The sequence below is a fragment of the Pteropus medius genome, unplaced genomic scaffold (genome assembly GCF_902729225.1).
Source record: "Pteropus medius unplaced genomic scaffold, Ma_sr-lr_union100, whole genome shotgun sequence".
In the NCBI taxonomy this organism is placed as follows: Eukaryota; Metazoa; Chordata; class Mammalia; order Chiroptera; family Pteropodidae; genus Pteropus; species Pteropus medius.
Window position 1 is genome coordinate 14,747,245 of NW_024352785.1, and position 18,547 is coordinate 14,765,791.

General features: G+C 33.8%; 1 protein-coding gene across 3 annotated transcripts in view; it reads left to right on the forward strand.

Annotated features, from left to right (window-relative positions):
• Nucleotides 1-11,184, forward strand: part of SRFBP1 (serum response factor binding protein 1) — a 56,207-nt gene extending 45,023 nt beyond the window's left edge. For all 3 annotated transcript variants that reach the window (XM_039848529.1, XM_039848530.1, XM_039848531.1), the window contains 4 exons: nucleotides 3,811-3,892; nucleotides 4,915-5,626; nucleotides 6,845-6,882; nucleotides 10,323-11,184. In XM_039848529.1, coding sequence (XP_039704463.1) covers nucleotides 3,811-3,892; nucleotides 4,915-5,626; nucleotides 6,845-6,882; nucleotides 10,323-10,507 — 1,017 coding nt within the window. In that variant the 3' untranslated portion in view covers nucleotides 10,508-11,184. The remainder of the gene's footprint in view (nucleotides 1-3,810; nucleotides 3,893-4,914; nucleotides 5,627-6,844; nucleotides 6,883-10,322) is intronic.
• Nucleotides 11,185-18,547: the final 7,363 nt, after the last annotated feature.

Here is an 18,547-nt window from a genome sequence, read left to right on the forward strand (position 1 = left end):
GTATAATAGTTGTCAGACTCGCTATTTTTGTTGTCTTTACATATAAATGTTCTGTGAATTGTCCTGAGGATTAAACTATTGCCTTTGCAGTAATTACCAAATTGTTTCTACTAAGCCAGAATCTCGAATTATGTCACCATTCAGGAAGCACTTTTAATGCATTTGGTGCTATAACTTGTTGCCTTAATTTGTCAACAAAAATCTGTGGTGATGATGTTTTTATTTTGAATTTAACTTTTAAATGTCATGAGCCTGCTAAAAGTTTTTCTTTTTTCTAATTTTTTAGTTTTACCACCACTAAGGATTCTACTTGAGTATAACTTGGAGCAGATGCCACACCCTTTTCTGTAAGGGGACCAGATAGTAAATATTTTAGGCTTTGCAAGCCATGCAATATGTCACAACTACTCAATTCTGCCACTGTGACATGGTGCAGTCATAGATAGTATGTAAATGAACAAATTTGACTGTGTTTCCATAAACTTTTATTTTAAAAAACGGGCAGCAGGTGAGAACTGGCCCATCGGCCAGTTTGCTAAGCACCGGTTTTGAGAATCAAATACTAATTTCTACATAATCTTTTGTGAAAACAACAGTTCTCTATTAGTTCTTCTCTATGAACTTTAGTTGATTCTGTGGAATTTATCCCACATCAGTCTGTGTATCAATACACTTTAAGCATTAGCTGTTGACTTCTTGCTGTCATCTATAAGTATTTAGATCTCCATGTCATATATATACCCTTCTATCCTCCTAATATACATACGTAGGCCAAATTTAGATTAGATGAACATTTCCTGATGTTATTTTGACTTTGAGTCATGTAATGCATGATTATTATTTTTCTTTTTCTACATAATATTTCTGTTTCCTATAGTTTATAATTGTTATGTTTATTTTGTTTTTTATCTTCTCTCTAGTATAACACCAAACTTATCATCAGTTACTGAAATCTCCTCTAAACTTATTTAATACACCAGGTATTCTAAATCTAAATCTCCTGTCACTATCCTGGGGATTGCTTTTGCCTGTATCTCTTGTTTTTTATATCCCAGGCCTTCTTCATTTTTTGTATCCTCCTTCATTTTTGTGGAGCCAGTAGCTTCTTGCGAGAAAGGTTCAAGGGATGTAAACTTTTTTAAACCTTGCATGTCTGAAAGTATATTTATTCTTACCATTTTGAAAATCATTTTCCTTCAGAAATTTAGAAACATTGCTCTGTTGCCTTTTGACCTTTGATTCTGATTCCTGATTTTTCTCTTTTTTTTAGTGATTTGATTTTTTGGGTGGGGCAGTGATTTGTTGGGGTTTTTTTCTCTAAATGCTTATAAACCCCAATATTCTGATGTCACTCTCTATTTTTATATATATCGTGTTAAACTTTTTCAGCCTGAAAAAATCACGTCTTTCATTGGGAGTTCTGTGCTACAGCTTTTAATATGCTTTCTATAAAACTCAAGTAAGCATATTTGACCCATACCTTCAGCAGCAGCCCAGCTTGTTACTGACTGACTCAGGATACCAGCAATAGGCTTCCTTCCCAGATTCTGTCATATCTCTTCAAGGTAGATAAAACGGGTAAGAAGTCCTCTATTACATCAGGAAACTCAGCAAGGGATTGAAGAAGTAGAAAATTCATTTAATACTTTATGTAATGAATGGTCTCCAAATGGACTACATTTCTTGGAGAAAGTTGAACAAAGATGATGTGTAAGAGTCAGAATCAGGGTATATTAGTTTCCCTACGGCTGTTGTAACAAAGTACTATAAACTGGGTGGTTTAAAACAACAACAGTTTAGTTTCTCATGTTTCATGAGGCTAGAAATCTGAAATCAAGGTGTCATTAGGGTTGTGTTTCCTTAGAAGGTTCTAGGAAAGAACCCTTTCTTGCTTCTTCCATCCTCTGGTGTCCCTAGTCCTTCCTTGGCTGTGGCAGGATAACTAATCACTGCCTCAGCCTTCTTCTCTCTCTGTGCCTCTGTATGCAAATGTCCTCTTTAAAAGGACACCAGTCATATTAGTTTTAGGGTCCACCCTAATCCAGTATGATCTCCTCTTAATTATATCTGCAAAGATCGGTTTCTAAGTAAGGTCACATTCTGAGTTTCTAGTTGGACATGAATTTTAGGGAGATAATATTCAACCCAGTACAGAAGGTAATGAGACAGTAGGTGGTCCTGGCACAGGATTTACACCAGGTATAATTTAAAGGTGTTATTCCGGGTGACATTGCCTAGATCAGTCCTTCCAACAGAATAAATTTCAAACTGCCATCATCTTCCTTTTACTTGGGTACTCATAAGTTTTTCCCTCACTGGAAGGAGGGAAAAAGCCTTGTATTGGACTATTTACAATAAAGAATAAATTTAAAATAAAGTCGTTTGAAGCTAGTGGCTCTACTTTCACACACTAGTGAAATTTATTTACTTGCTTTATAGAATGTTTATAGAATGATAATTATCACCAGTTACTATTGTAGGCACTGGGGCTATAACAATGAGGGAGACAAAGTCCCTGCCTTACAGATATGGAAATATCTGCACTACCATGCGACGTTAGATGATGAAGTAAATAAGGAGTGATGGAACGTGTTGTGTTAGTTTAGATAACATTTGAGCAGAGACCTGAATACGATGAGATGTTCAGCCATGTGTATATTTGGAAGTAGAGAAGGGCTTGCAGTGGAATGGCCCAAGTATCAGAAGTCAGTAAAGCTTAAAAAAGAACAGATAGGGGCCCTGATTACATTTTAAAAGCTCACTATGACTGCTGTATGGAAAATTGGATCTGAGTGACCAAGATGCAAAGGAGAGTGACCAGGTATGAGCTTATCACATTGGTCCAAGTGAGAAATGTTAGTGATTTGGTCAAAGATAGTTAAGAGTAGAGATGGTGAGAAGTGACTGGTTGAATATATTTTGTAGATGGAATCACAGGATTTGCTGAAGGATTAATTGTAAAGGAAGGAGAAATATGATGGAAGAATCATTAGAGTTTTAGGCTCAAGCCACCAGAAAATTGAAATTCTATACAATAAGACAGGAAAGACTATAATAGAAGTAGGTTTGAGAAGAAAATCAGAGGTATCTTTTAACATCAAATAGGAGGTTGGGTAATGAGTCTGTAGCTCAAGTTAGAGCTGGCGATAGAATTTGAAAGTTGTCAGCTTGCCTACAGATGATATTTAAAGCAATTAGTCTGAATTATGGATTTTCTAAATTCATAAATACATTAAATATTATGTATAATCTGTACCCATTGAGTTATTATCAGATATATATAAAGTGCTGACTGTAAGTTAGGCACTGTGGCGGAAAGTTATGAGAATGCACTAGTAATACTAGACATTGAAAATGTAAATATATAGAATTAGATAATTTCCAGGTCTCTTAAATGGAACTTCAAACATTATAGTAGTCATAAGTTATATCACCAGCTTAATGCTATACGTTATTTGATTCTTTTATATTTGGTCTTAACTTGATGTTTTAAGCTCTTTAAAAACAGGAACTTTGTTTTTTAATGTCACAAATGGTGCCTACCACAATTTTGGAAAGATATTAAGTACTCAAAGAATATTTATTGATTACATGATAATTATAATAGTTCAAGGGCAATAGTATTTTTTTTCCCTGTGAATTTTATTTATCTTTAGCATGGATTATACAGGTGACTTATCTAGTGAGAATATTAACAAATTGCTGTTCCCTGATTCTGATTTTCAAAAATTATGACATATTCTATTTTATTCACTTCTTAATATTGCCACATTGTTTTTATTCCCATGTGTATATTATTTCAATTTGCAGCCTGATTCAACTGCAGATGAAAGAGCAGTTGCCAGATTAGCAATGCACCCACTTCTGAAGAAAAAAATAGATGTGCTAAAAGGTATGAATTTCATAATTTTTAAGAAATGTACTTAAATGAGTTTGGGTATATCATTTGAATAAATGGCTATTGATTTATTTCTGTTTTTGCTTCTTTTTACTTTTGATAATCTTTTATATTATAAATATTTCTTTCAAATATTTCCAAATGTGAAAAGGTACCTAAAAATATGGAGGGTATCTGGTGTCTGAAGAAAAACTAAATCTGTATTTTTTTTCCTAAATTTTAATATGTGAATATACATAATATATATTCATGTATTTTTATATAATATATAATATTTTCATATATTTATAAGTAATATATTTGTATTACTGTTGAATACAATTTATTTTCTAATATTTGATATATTATTTAGACGTTGCCAGTACTTAGTCACATAATTTTCATTTATGTGTAAATATGTTATAAAATATATTAAAAGATTATGTACTTTTGTCACAAATTAAAAAATATTTAAATCTGAAAGCCAATTTATGATGCTCTACAATTGTATCAAGATATTCCTACAGAAATTAAAGAAATATTTTTATTTATTTGCATTCAGTGAAGTTTTTATTCTTCATAACTCTAAGACATGAAATGATATATTTTTTTTAATTTTAGATTTTAAATAGATATTTCTGAGCCTTTCTTATAAGTTTGGATTTTAAAATGTCAGTAGATTTCTTTGAATTCAGACTCATTCATTATACATTCACTCGTGTTATTTAATGACAGAGATATTTTCTGAGAAATGCATCATTAGGCAATTTTGTCATTGTGTGAAAATCATAGAGGGCACTTATATAAACTTGGATGATATAGCCTACTACACACCAAGGCTTCGTTATAATCTTATGGGACCACCATCATATATGTGGTCTATTGTTCATGGAAACGTCTTCATGTGCTGCATGACTATATTTAATATAATGTTTAAATTGTCCTAAGTTTTTCCAAATAATTTAAAAATACTGTACTGAAAGTGATATTTTGTTTGTTTCAATGTTGAAACAAGTCACGTGCTATTTCTCTTGCAGCTGCTGTCAAAGCCTTTAAAGATGCAAGACAAAATGATTCTAAAGTTAAATCATCAGAGAAGGCTTCAGAAGAAAATCATTCCAAGGACACTTCATATTCAAATGATGATCCCATTAAATTACATCATGAAGGAAGTATTATCAATAAGCAAAAAGACAAAGAAGCCAAAATATTGTCAAAGAAACCAATAAGTAATTCAAAAGAAAAAATAGCAAAGCTGGAACATGGACCCAAAGCAGTAAATATTCCAAATTCTCTATCAAAGCCTTCTGAAAAGAATTCTGTAGTTCTCTCTGAACCCCAGAAGACACCTGCTGATCCAAAAATGAAAACATTACGTCAAACCAAAAAAGAGAAAGAGTCTGATAGCTCACTTGATAGTAATAGTGATGGAGAAGAATTACATGAAGAAGAGAAGGAGTATTTTGATGATAGCACAGAAGAAAGGTTTTATAAACAGTCTTCCATGTCTGAAGATAGTGATAGTGGTGATGATTTCTTCATTGGAAAAGTCAGACGGACACGAAAGAAGGAAAATAGTTACCATTCCTCAGTTTTAGAACAAAAATCCTCCCAAAAAATGTTTCCTGAAGAAGGTATACTTGAAACGCATCAGGGCATAAGAAATGACAAGAACAAGTCAAGTACAGAAGCAAGGAAGTTTGAATCAGTGTTTTTCCATTCTTTATCTGGATCTAAAAGCTCTAGAAGGTAAGAGTATTTTTTCTATTCTAGAATAATTATTCTTTTTTTTTGTTAAGGATATGCAATATTTACACATTCTAATGAGAGAAGAGACTATCTCCCATACAAAATTCTAGTTTATACAGAATACATCTTGTGTTTAGTCTCAGACCTCTCCAGCCTTATATTGGGGTAACATATGCAGACACACATATGGCAATGACACAGTTATCCAGCTTTACGAGAAACAAGATGTTGTAGCCAAATAATTTGTCTACCTAATTTGTTTGTTCCTTCCATTATTAAACTTTTGAAATTTTGAGTTCATTTTTGATGAAAAACTTTTGAAAATATCTCACATATTTCACTCTTTAAACAGAACTTTCTGAAAAGAATATTTTTTTTTTCTTGTTAACCCAGAACCATAATTGGAAATATCAGTCATTTTATTATGTATTCCTTTTTTAGCATATACAGCTGCTGGCCTTACCACTGCATTTCTCCACACTGCTTTATATTTGGTGGTGCTGCTGTCTATCCCTAATGATAACTCCACTTTTCACAGCTGTTCTGTTATAAATTAATAAGTTTATTTTCATTTTTATTTTTAATCTGGTAGGGGATATCTTCACACGTGGTTAGTTAATTTCTTCAGTAACAGCTATTCAGTAAACTTTTTCTATATATTTATATGTCAGAGATCATTTTTAATAGAATAGAAAAATGTCATGTTGAAATTTTCAAAAGAAGACTATGGAAAAGACACACAAACATCTTTGGAGCCTTGAAAATAATTAAAATATTACTTCTATCTCTCAAACCTGCCTAAAAAGGTAACATTTTTTTTCTCACTTGAAAATAATGCTCTACTATTCCTTCCCTCTCCCACAAAATATAAATCTTAATTTTCATCACGTTTCATTCCCCCCACAAGAAGATTTTTGAAATTCTTTATCTAGTCCTCAAGAGTAGACACAAGGTAACCAAGATAGGATATTTTGTGACTAGAAGTCCTTATGAGGGTAATGAGAAGAAAATTCCCACCTTTCTGTAATAACATTGGAGTCTAACAAACTTTTGATATAGCTAAAACCTGGAGTTTTGATCATTTCTTTATAGATTGCTGGTAGGATGAGGGAGTACTATAGTTTATTGAATGAGTTTTATCATCAATTTTATTATGTTATCTTCTTAAGTCAGAGAGTTTATTTATCTTTTTAAAGTCCTAATGGTTTTTTCTTTTAGAAATTACAAAGAACAGGCTCCGAAAAGCAACACCACAGGTATGTATTAATGGCTGCCTGACCTCCATATGCAATTAAGTAATACTTTGCCAAAGCGGAAGGATGAAAAATTCTGGTTGCTTAATAACATGAATGAATTATATACTCACAGAAATGAAAACAGAGCATCTTATAATTATCAGCATATTTCTTAATTTAAATTTTTTTTTCCCTCTATGTCTTGCCAGTGGGAAAGATATAGACAAAAGTTATTGGGAAATATTGGGTCTGTTTAATTTACCTTGAACTAATTCAATACAGTCTTTAAGTAAACTATTATATAAGTTATATCTTAGTGTCATGCCATTAATATATTGTTCCTCTCTGCATTAAGAGGAAAATCAAAGTATTTTCAGATTAATTCATAACAAATGAAGTTTAATATATTTAGGTAGGCTGAGTTCTGTACATATTCCAAACTCTCACTGATTTAAAACAAAAATTTATTTTTCATTCACTTCACAGTCCACTGAATCAGCAGAGGGGCTGTTTCACATAGTCATTCAAGGATCTAGCTTGTTCTTTTGACTCCTTCCTCCTCTAGTTACCAGGTAGTCTTCATTTGACCGACAGAAAGGAATAAAGTACATGGAGAAGTTTGCAGGAGGTTTTCATGGATCAGGCCTGAAAGTGGCAGGAATCAGTTCTCACATTCATTAGCCACAATTCAATTACACGAACCCATCTAGCCCAAGGGGCTATGAAATGCAGACTGTGTGGCTAGGAGGACAAAAAAAGTGGAATTTCTTGAACACAGTATGACCATCTTTTTGATGACCAGAGCCTATTTCACTTTCCGTCCCACACATAGAACACACTTAACTCTTTCCTAACGAAGCCACCCAGAAGTTCCATTCAGTCACTGCATCTAGCTCAAAGCCCAAATCACTCAGTGATGATACGGTGCTTTCCATCAGAGCTCATGGATCTGGCTGCTCAAAGTTGGCTGGCCTATGCACTAAAAAGACAAACTACATACCAAATACTTAGTGACAAAGCAGAGGCAGAGTAACTACAATAAAAACTCTCAATTAGTTAAATGAAAACTGGGAGGCACAGAACGTGTCCTCTATCTGAGCGAAAATTGTGAAGGATCTGAGAGGAACTTGTTCTTCATGGTCCCTGTGTTCTTGGAGGGTCTTTGTACCATGGCCACATCTGAAGTAGACATTTAGTATGCTCTCCTTTGGGGGTTGCCCCAAGTGACTGGTAAAAATATATGATCCTAAAGACGGTTTAAAGTCTTAATAGTCAGATTTTTTCTAGCCCAGGCGTGTGATTTCTTTTACAATACAATTCCCTCAAAAAGTTAGGGGATTTCTGACCTCTTTGTTTCCAGTCAGTCCATCCATGAGCTAGTCACTACACCAAAACTTTCCTAGAGCTAATTCTCAAACTTGCCTTGTTTGTGGGTTTTTTTTTGCCATCCCCGCCATCATTCAGTGTTGACTATATTGGAACTCTCAGATTTGGTTGGGAAGGCCATACTTTTACTCTTACTTCTGTGTCAGGGCTCAATCTCTCTGGGCCTTTACTGCTTAAATTTTTTGGTTTATCTCTTACTGTTTGTAGTTCAAAGGCTTTTGTAAACCTTAAGTTCCCAAATATCTGGACTCTGTTCCCTTAGTTTCTGCCTGTGAGCTGACTGATTCTTTACCGAACTCTTCTTTTTTTCTTTCTTTCTTTCTTTCTTTCTTCCTTTCCTTTCCTTTCCTTTCCTTTCTTTTCCTTTCCTTTCCTTTTTCCTTTCCTTTTTCCTTTCCTTTCCTTTCCTTTTTCTTTTCCTTTCCTTTCTTTTCCTTTCTTTCGTAGTAAATTGCCAAAGAGCCACCATTACACTAATCTTTTCATCCCTTCCAACCACTTATCCTAGTGCTACAAACTCCATAGATGTGTAGCCCGTTTCCCAAGTTTTCACTGCAACAGTTTTACCTTTTTCTTTAGGACACAGGATGCTGACTTTCCAGCCTTAGATACCTATTTCCTTACCACCTATTGCTGAACTGCTAAGCCAGTGCCAAATTTTTGTTATTTCAGTGGCTGTACTCCACTTCACAGTAGCACTTTCAGCATTATGCATAGGAGACTGTAACAAATAACTACCAAATCTTAGTGATTTATTTCTTATTTATCACAGTCTCTCTGCTCCTTGTATTCTTCCCCATAGTGTGCCTCTAGGAGTTCTCTTGACACATTGGGAAAAGAGAGAGAATAGAGGCTTGAGCGTGAGGTTTTATAGTTAGACCTTTTGTTCACCTTGCATTGGCTCTAACTCAGTTACATGACCTCATCTAACTGTAGCATGATGGGAAATACATTCCGGTTTTGTACCCTGAAGGAAAAGAAAAGTACGTTCAACAAAACCTTGGCAATCTGCCTCGTTTACATAGAATAACTCTAAATGTAAGGCCCGCCCACATTTTCCCAATGAGGAGACCCATGTAAGAGTTTTTTGTTTGTTTTTGCTTAGCTTATATATTTATAATATTTATCAATTTATTTACACATACAAATTAACTTAATTATAAAAAATATATATTAGTTCAGAAATATTGCCTTATTTAAATCTCAGTTTTCATGAAACAGTTTCATTTAACAATTAAACTCTTAATTCTTCATCATTAGCGCCACCTTTTAAGTACTATAACATGGTTTTCTAGAGCACATGTGATTTGTACAGGATATGAGACAATTAAATCTATGTACAGTGATGTTCTGGCAGTGGTATCCCAAACTGTGTACACTTGTTTGTGTAACATCGTGTCATTTGCTTTTAAAGGAGATCTTTAAAAGGCCTTTGACAATGAGGTCTAACTGGCAGTGGAGAAATTATGCGCTCTTAGGACAGCTTAATAAATTTATATTAAATTGTTTGCCTCCCTTTTTCTTTCTGATTCTATAAACATGCATTTATTCATGTCTTTTCAGCTAGTGTGTCTCCCTCAAACAGTACTTTGTGGTTCCAAGTAATGTAATTGAAGTGCCTCATAATATATAAAAGGCTATAAAGATTAGAATACAAGTTGCCACCCTCATATCTGGTGGATAACTGTATGACTAAAACAGAACTTTGTCTTATATTTGAGTAGGTTTAGTAATTTACCTTGTAATAATGACTCTCTTTTTTTGGCCTTCCACATTGTCTGAATTGTTTCCTTTTCCTTTTTTACTATTAATGTAAATAAGACGGTACAGCATATATTAGCATGCAATAAACATCTATTTACAGGGATTAGAAAGCACGTTTCCCAAAATTGACTGCTCATTATATACATTTCAACTTCAGACTGTTCCCTGTTGGACTTAGAGTTTAAATTGTTAGGTATTTCATTTAAAACTAAATTTCCTCAGTAATACTTATTTGAGGAAATGAAATATATTTCTTTGTATGCTGTTTGGGTGTATAGTTAGTTTTCCTGATTTTTGCTTTCTCCTCCCAGGTTTTCAGCAGAATGAACCTCAGCTCAAGAATCAATTTATCAAGAGTTCACAAAAAGGACCTGAAAATGCAAAACAGCAGTCACTGCTTCCTCTTCATCCTTCATGGGAAGCAAGCAGGAGGCGAAAAGAACAGCAATCTAAAATTGCTGTGTTTCAGGGGAAAAAAATTACATTTGATGATTGATTAATACCTCTTTTTATGAACTTTTCCATTTAAAAGTGCTTTTTTTTTTTTAAACCAACTTATTATTTAAACTTATATTTGAATAAATCTCTTTGGAGGAGGTATAGAAATAATGTTGGCTTTATTTCTCTTTTTTAAGTATGTTCAAGTTATATAAGCCTTCCACAAGTCAATTACATACTTAAACTGATTTTTAAAAATAGGCCGACTATTCTCTTTATAAAAGAATTTTAAGATTATAACTCAGATTTTTTCATTTGTGTTTATCATGAAGTACATTTCACTGGTTTAGGTCTATGTTTCTTTGCCTTGAAAATAAATGTCAAAATATATTTAAAATAATGGAAAATATGAGGAAATTGTAGCTATTTAAAATAGGTCAACTTTGTTAAAAGTTATTCTTGTTAGCAAAACTAAGATTAAAATAGTAATGTTTCTTATGGGTATACAAGAAAATAAATTATACAAATCAGTATTAATTTTTATTATAGTTTTAATTATTTGTGATCATACACTTTTTGACTGGTTTAGTTTTCCAGGACAGTTTTGGATTTCTGAATTATGTTTCAGTTATTTAGGCAACATGCATGTTTAAATGTATCAACAGAAACAAAAATTGGTTTTATATTTCACTTCATGTAAATATTTCTATTAAATTAAGAATGTGTAACATCTAATTACTTGGCTGTGTGGTCTTATAGAAACATTTTTTTGAGGAATTATAATGGGAATTTATAAGAACAAATTCTGAAGGAGGTATGATTGAAAGCATTTCAGCTGATAGCTTAGAAAGGTTATGAGATGACTCACTGAAGAAAGGACTATATACATCATAGTACTATTAGTTAAAAGGAAAACAAGACTTAAAAATCTTTAAATGTTTTACTTTTGCTGCTCTGGAGAAATTACAACCTCATGGTTAAATAAAAGTAAGTTCCATGTTTTCTATGCATTGATGCTGTCAATGGCAGAGAAAGCCTTCTGATTAGCAGGAATTCACAAGCTCTGGAGAGTCATTTCTCTCTTTCTAGAACTTAAGAATTCAGATAACTAGAGCAATGGAATTCAATAGGTTATGCAGAAAGAAAATTAGTTTTGCTGTGTTGAATGCAAATTTTGTTTTTTCTATATTTTTTCTGTCAAATTTTATTTTTATATAATTTCAGTTATGTAAAATTGACGTTAATTGAAATATTCATTATGAAAATTTATTACAGGAAAAATGAAAGAAAAGTATCTCTCTTGCCCACCCAGATTTAGCCAAACTGTGGGGTTGAGAGCACTGTTGTCCAGAATGCCAAGTGTGCCCAAAACTTCTTACCCCAATTGCAAGGAGTTAGGGACCAACTACAAAGTTAGAAGAGCCCACACAAGACCATTCTAACTTCTGACATCAACTGCAGGTTTGGAGGTGGTGTGTATATTGGGGATTGGGGTTGGAGGGTTCCCCAAACACCCTCAGGTTCAAAATTCACTAAAAACTCCAAGAACTCACTGAAACCTATTATATTCACATTCAGAGTATTACGGGGAAAGGATACATGTCGTTTTAATTGGGAAGAAATACATAGGGCAACATCTGTGAGGGTTTAAACACAACGCTTCTGTTATCCTTAGGACACATTACTATTCTGGCATCAGTATGCAGATTGCCAATCTTAGAAGGTCCCTTGAGCTTCAGTGTCCAGAATTTTTATCATGTCTTCAATATCAAGGTATGGTCAATTGATTGCCTAGATGGACTGATAACCACATGACCTAAAGCCCCTATCCTAAATCACATGGCTTGTCCTTTTTAGTGTAGCCAGTTCCTGCCCTAAACAAAGATATTCCTATCAGGTATAACATAGATTGCCTTCAAGAAGCTTAACGCAAAGGCAGTTTTTTTCTCTTTGGGTGAAGCAAGTTCTTTGCTACACAATATCCTTCACCCAAATTCTGCAAGCATTAACATTTTCCTGCATTTTCTTCATTCTTGGCTCTCACCGTCCCTCTCCTTTCCTCCTCCTTTTCTACTTTCTCCTCCTATTTTTCCCCCTCTCTCTCTTTCTTAGTTCTCCCTCTCTCCCTCTCCATCTTCCTCACACCCTTTTTCATTTTTCTCCCTTTTTCATTTTTCTTCTTTCCCTCTCTCCCCTCCTCCTTTATATCCTCTCTTTGAAAACAAAGCCATTCTTTATTCTCTTGAATTACCACGATCCAGATATGAGATACTCAGATTTTGCCAATTGTCCCAATGTCTTTTTAACAGCAACAGAAAAGCCAGCATCATGCCTTCTTACATTTCAGTTGTCACCTTACATTCAATTGTCATGTCGTTTTAATTGGGAACTGTTTTGTGTCTGTCTTAGTATTTCATGCCATTGACATTTTTCAGAAGTACAAACCAGTTATTTTGCATTGTCCCTTTCTTTGGGTATGTCTGATGTTCCCATTATTAAATTCAAGTTAGATACTTTGGGCAGGAATGTCACCAAAGGGATGTTGTATGTCCCAGTGCATATCAGGAGAGAGGTGATGATATTATGTGGCCTAGTACTGGTGATGTTAACTTTGGTTACTTGTTTCAAGTGGTATCTATGCGGTTTCTCACTGAAAAGTTACTTTTTCACTTTGTAATTAATAATCGTATGGGGAGATACTTTGTGTATATCCTGTTTTGAAACTATTATGTACTAGTTTTAACATTTATTCATAATTCCTACTGGAAAGAATTATTTCTATAGTTGTTGTAAATGGTGATTTAAAAAAATTTCTCCTTGTTTTTACATTAGCTGGCTTTTTATAAAGAAGAGCTTTCTCCTCTATGCATTTAAAAAATTTATTTCAGTATTATCTCATGGATACCTCTTCTATTTTACATTTTTTATTAATTGGGTACGTTTTATTCATTTTGTCTATTGTTGGCTTATAAGGTTTACTATATACATCTTTTTCTTAAATTTATTTAAATTATTTTCAGATATACAGTACATCAGTTAGATATCTATATAGTTCATAAAACGGTCCCCTCAATTTCTCCCTTCCTCCCCTGGCCCTACACCTAACCATCATATTAATGCTAAGTGCATTCCCCTCTGCCATGCTTCCCATCCCGATGACCAGCTATCAACTACTGATTTGTACTTCTTTAACTCTTCACCCCATTCTTCCAACCCCCAAACCCCCTTCCCCTCTGTCTGTCGCCAAATTGTCCACTATATTTGTGAGTCTGTTTTTGATGAGTTTGTTCTTTTTGTTCCTTAGATTCCGCATGTAAGCGAAATCATATGATATTTATCTTTCTCTGTCTGACTTATTTCAGCATAATAACCTCTACATCCATCCATGTCATTGCAAATGGTAGGATTTCATTTTTTTTTAAATGGCTGAGTAATATTCCGTTGTACATATGAACCGTAATTTCTTTATCCAATCATCTGTTGATGGGCATTTAGGTTGCTTCCATATCTTGGCTATTGAAAATTGTGCTGCCATGAATATTGGAGTGCCTTGATCTTTATAAATTATTGTTTTGGTTTTCTTTGGATAAATAACCCAGAAGTACAATTGCTAGGTCAAAAGGTATATCCATTTTTAATTTTTTGAGAAACCTCCATACTGTTTTCCATAGAGGCTGTACCAATTTGCAATCTCATCAACAATGTATGAGGGTTCTCTTTCTCTCTGCATCCTCACCAACTCTTGTTTTTTGATCTATTGACGATAGCCATTCTGACAGGTGTGAGATGATATCTCATTGTGGTTTTAAATGGGACTACATAAAACTAAAAAGTTTTTGTATAGCAAAGGAAAACATCAACAAAACAAAAGACAATCGACTGGGAGAAGATATTCGCTAATGATACATCTGATAAGGGGTTAATATCCAAAATGTATAAAGAACTTATAAAACTCAACAACAAAAAACAATCCAATCCAATTAAAATATTTCCTCCAAAGAGGAAATACAGGTGGCCAATAGACATATGAAAAGATGCTCAAGATCACTAACTATAAGAGAAATGCAAATTAAAACTATATACTTCTTTAATTAATCACACTGAAACCTTAGATAGTAGTATACCACTTTACATATAGCCAAAGTAGCTTAAGACAGTACACTTTAATTTCCTTATTCCTAGCCTTCGTACTATTATTTACATTGGGTCCCCAATTAGGGACCAGGCCACACACAGTAGGAGGTGACTTGAACAACTTGGGTTGAAATGTGTGTGTTCATTTATTTGCAGATTTTTTTCAATCAATACCCTGTACTGTTTTCGATCCACAGTTGGTAGTATGTGGATGCGGAAGCCAACTGTATGCATTGAACTTTGCCTTTTTATATAAGGGACTTGAGCATCTGTGGATTTTGGTAGCTGCAGTTGGGACTGGGGAATGTCCTGTAACCAGTGCATGGATACTGAGGAGCAGAACTTAGCAGATCTGGGGAAGCCAAAAGTTATACACAGACGTTCGTGCAGGGGGTTTGGTGGCCCTAAACCCTATGTTATTCAAGGGCCAACTGTATTTACAATGGAATATTATTCAGCTGTAAAAAGATAGAAGTATTGATACATACTGTGACATGGATGAACTTTGAAAACAGCATGCTAAGAAGCCAAACAAAATACATGGAATACACTACATGGAATGTCCAGAATAAGTAAATCCATAGAGACCAAAAGTAGATTAGTGATTGCTAAGGCTAGGATAGGGAGGCATAATGAATGACTGCTAATGGTATGATATTTCTTTTTGAATTGATGAATGTGTTCTGGAATTGGATGGTGGTGTTGGTTGTATAACTTCATCAGTATACAAGAATCCATTGAATTCTGCACTTGAAAATGTGAATATTATGTATGTGAATTGTATCTCAATTTTAAAAATAATTAAAAAGTTACCTGGGTTAGTGCTTTTCCCCTTCCATTCTTCCATATAGTACTTCATTCGAAATGCCATTTAGGTCATACGTTTCTGATGGTATTTTATTTTAAGGAATTCTCCTTCTTTCTTGGCAATTTTGTATTTTTTTCTTTATGTGAAGCATCAACATTGTTCCATAAGTCAAAGCTACACAAAGCGCTATACTCAGAGAAGTGGCAGCTCCCTGCTTTCCACCTCATTTGCACACATCCCCTGTGGAAAATCAGTCTCACTGGTCCCTTAATGTGTCCTTCCTGTGCTTCTGTTTGCACAGAGGAACAAATATATGTATATTTTATTATTTTCTCTTTTTTATATAAAAATCAGCATTCCCCAGTTGCTTTTCTGAAATTGTTTGTTTGTTTGTTTTTTAAATATGGCCTGGAAATCACTGCAAATCTATCCATAGAGATCTTCCTCGTTGGGAAAAAAAAAAAAAAAAACTTTATAGTATTCTCATTGGGTAATCTATCAATTTATTCAACCACTCATCTATATATGGATATATAGGTTAGTTTCTATATTTTGTAGTTACAGAGTTGCAAAGAAAATATGAACGATGTTATGCATGTTGATGTTGTGGATATGTTCTTAGAGGTAGGAATGTTATGTCAGAAGGTAAATACATACGCAGTTTTATTTAAAAATTGCCAAATTTTCCTCCATGAAGCTTACACCACTTTATATTTCCACCAACAATGTGTAAGAGATCTGTTTCCTAACAACTTCTCCAACAGAGTTTGGTATTTTACATTTTGATTTTTGACAATTGGATAGGTGAGAAATTACCTTCAGTTATAGTTTTACTATGCATTTTTCTTATTACGGGTACAGTTGAATACTTTTTTTAAAATTTTTAACAACTGTTTTTGAACCAGTTTTGTGTATTTTTTTCCTGTCTTGCCTATTTTTCCATTGGTGGGTTGTTTTTTGTTTTTGTCTTTTTCCCCTAATTTTTAAGAGTAATCTGTATATTAGGGATATTAGCCCTTATCTGTTATATGTATTGCAAATATTTTTTTCCAAAATTGTCAGTTTCTTTAGATTTTATTTATGTTGTTTACTTTTCTATCATGTGGTTCATTTGCCACTTATATACAGTCAGATGTATCAGTTTCTCTTTTCATTTCCTTTTATTTCATTTTCGCAGATGGATTTAGAATCATAGTTAGAAAATCTTCCCTTGCTATTGTTTTCTTTCTACTTTATCTGGTATCAGTGTTGCTGTCCCTGCTTTCTTAGTGTTTCCATTTTCCTGGAGTCATTTGACTGTCCCTGTATATTTAGCCTTTCTGTTTTAGGCTTGTCTCTTGAATAGAGCATATAGTTGGGTCTTTATGAGCCAAATTGAAAATCTTCCCATTAATAAGCAATTTAAATCTTCCACAATTGTTGATAAGATGAATATGTTTGCTTTTAATTGTCAGTTTATCTTATACTATAATTATTATATTTATTATATTTGCTGTTTCTTTTCCTAAGGTGTTTACTATACTTTTTTGATGCAGAAATTCCTGAATTTGGTATTTAGGAAGGTTAATATTTCTGTTCTGGTGGTTATCTTTGTTCTTGTACCTTTTTTAATACCCTTAGTTCTTTCTTTTTTCTAGTCACAATTTGCATTGTATATTTTTAATAACATCCCTTAATTTTCACTTGTTACCTAAATCACAATTAATGAGTTTGTCCTACTTTTCTCATTTGATCTCCATTCTCCTCTCGTTTTCAGTTGCATTGGTTTTATTTCATTGGAACATACAACACATAAAGCATAGAACCTTATTCTATCCTTGGTTTTAATCTTAGATTTGCAATTAACTATATTAAAGCTAAATTACTATAGTTTTCCCAGTCTTTTTTTTTTTTTTTTTTTTTGATCAGTTTCTAGTAGATTCCTCAAGAAAGAACTCATGGAAAGAATTCTTTGAGCCCTTGAATTTTAAATTTAAAATATTTTTTCTATGGTTTTCATACTTAAAGGATCGTGGCTGGATCTTGGTATATTGGCTTTCTCAGTGATCCTATCCCTCTTCCTTGAGGCAGCTAAACTCTTTATCATATTTTTGATGAATCTTGTTTGGCAGAATTTCTTGTTAGAGCTATCTACTAGTCTGGGTGCAGGATAGCTTCCTGACTCTTTCCAGAGGTAGAGGTGTTTTGTTTTGTTTTTTCTTTTACTCTACCCATGCCACAGTGAGTTTTTTACCTTTGTCCTGGTTGACAGTGTTTGATGAACTTTCAGTAGCCAAGGCTTATTTTCTCAGTCGGAGCAAGGATCCCGATAGGTATTTGTGTCTTTCCGGCAGCAGGAGCCTCTTCTTTTAGGCCTGCACCATCAGGGGAAGTTTTATCTCTGTTCTCTCCCCTCTGAGGGTCTAATGGAAGTTCATGGAACTCCCATACCCTGAAAAGTTCTTGACATCCCTAAATTCTGTATTTTCCACTACTAAAGGTTTATGTTTACCTTTAATCTATTTGGAATTTACCCCTGTGTATTCTGGCAGAGGTTGGCAAACTGTTTAATCAAACCGATTAGTACATAGCTAAACTAGATTTCTCATCCCCTCAAAGTTGGGTTGCAGTCATGTGGCTTAAGAATTGCAAACTAGAATATCGGTGAAAGTTATGTAAATCACTTCCAGGTCTGGCCCATATAATCCTCTTCTGTCCTCCACCCTTCTTTTGTCCTTCAGATGGATTTCAATTTCCAAGAAGACATTAGAAGACCCCCTTTTTAAGGTAAAGAAAGAACTATCAGCCTGGGAACCTAAATGACTGAGAATCGGTCATCAACCCTTTCCTCTACTTAAGTCAATTTTACTTAAGTTATCATCAAAAATATATAGCTGTTGTATTAAACCAAAGAGAGTTGGAGATTTTTTAATAGAACAGGTATCATTACTCTGATGCAGAAATTTGTGTTGCTAGAAGAATGCCACTATAACAAAAATCCAAAATACATGGCATTGGTCCAGCAGACAGTCAAGATTAAAACTAATATCCAGGGCTAGGAAAGTGGAGATGCATGTCATGAAGTGACAAAACTGTTTTAAAAACGGCCATTTGCAATTATTTGGAATGTGGACCACATGCCTGTGAACCCCACAGCTCTAGGGAAAGAGATCGGAA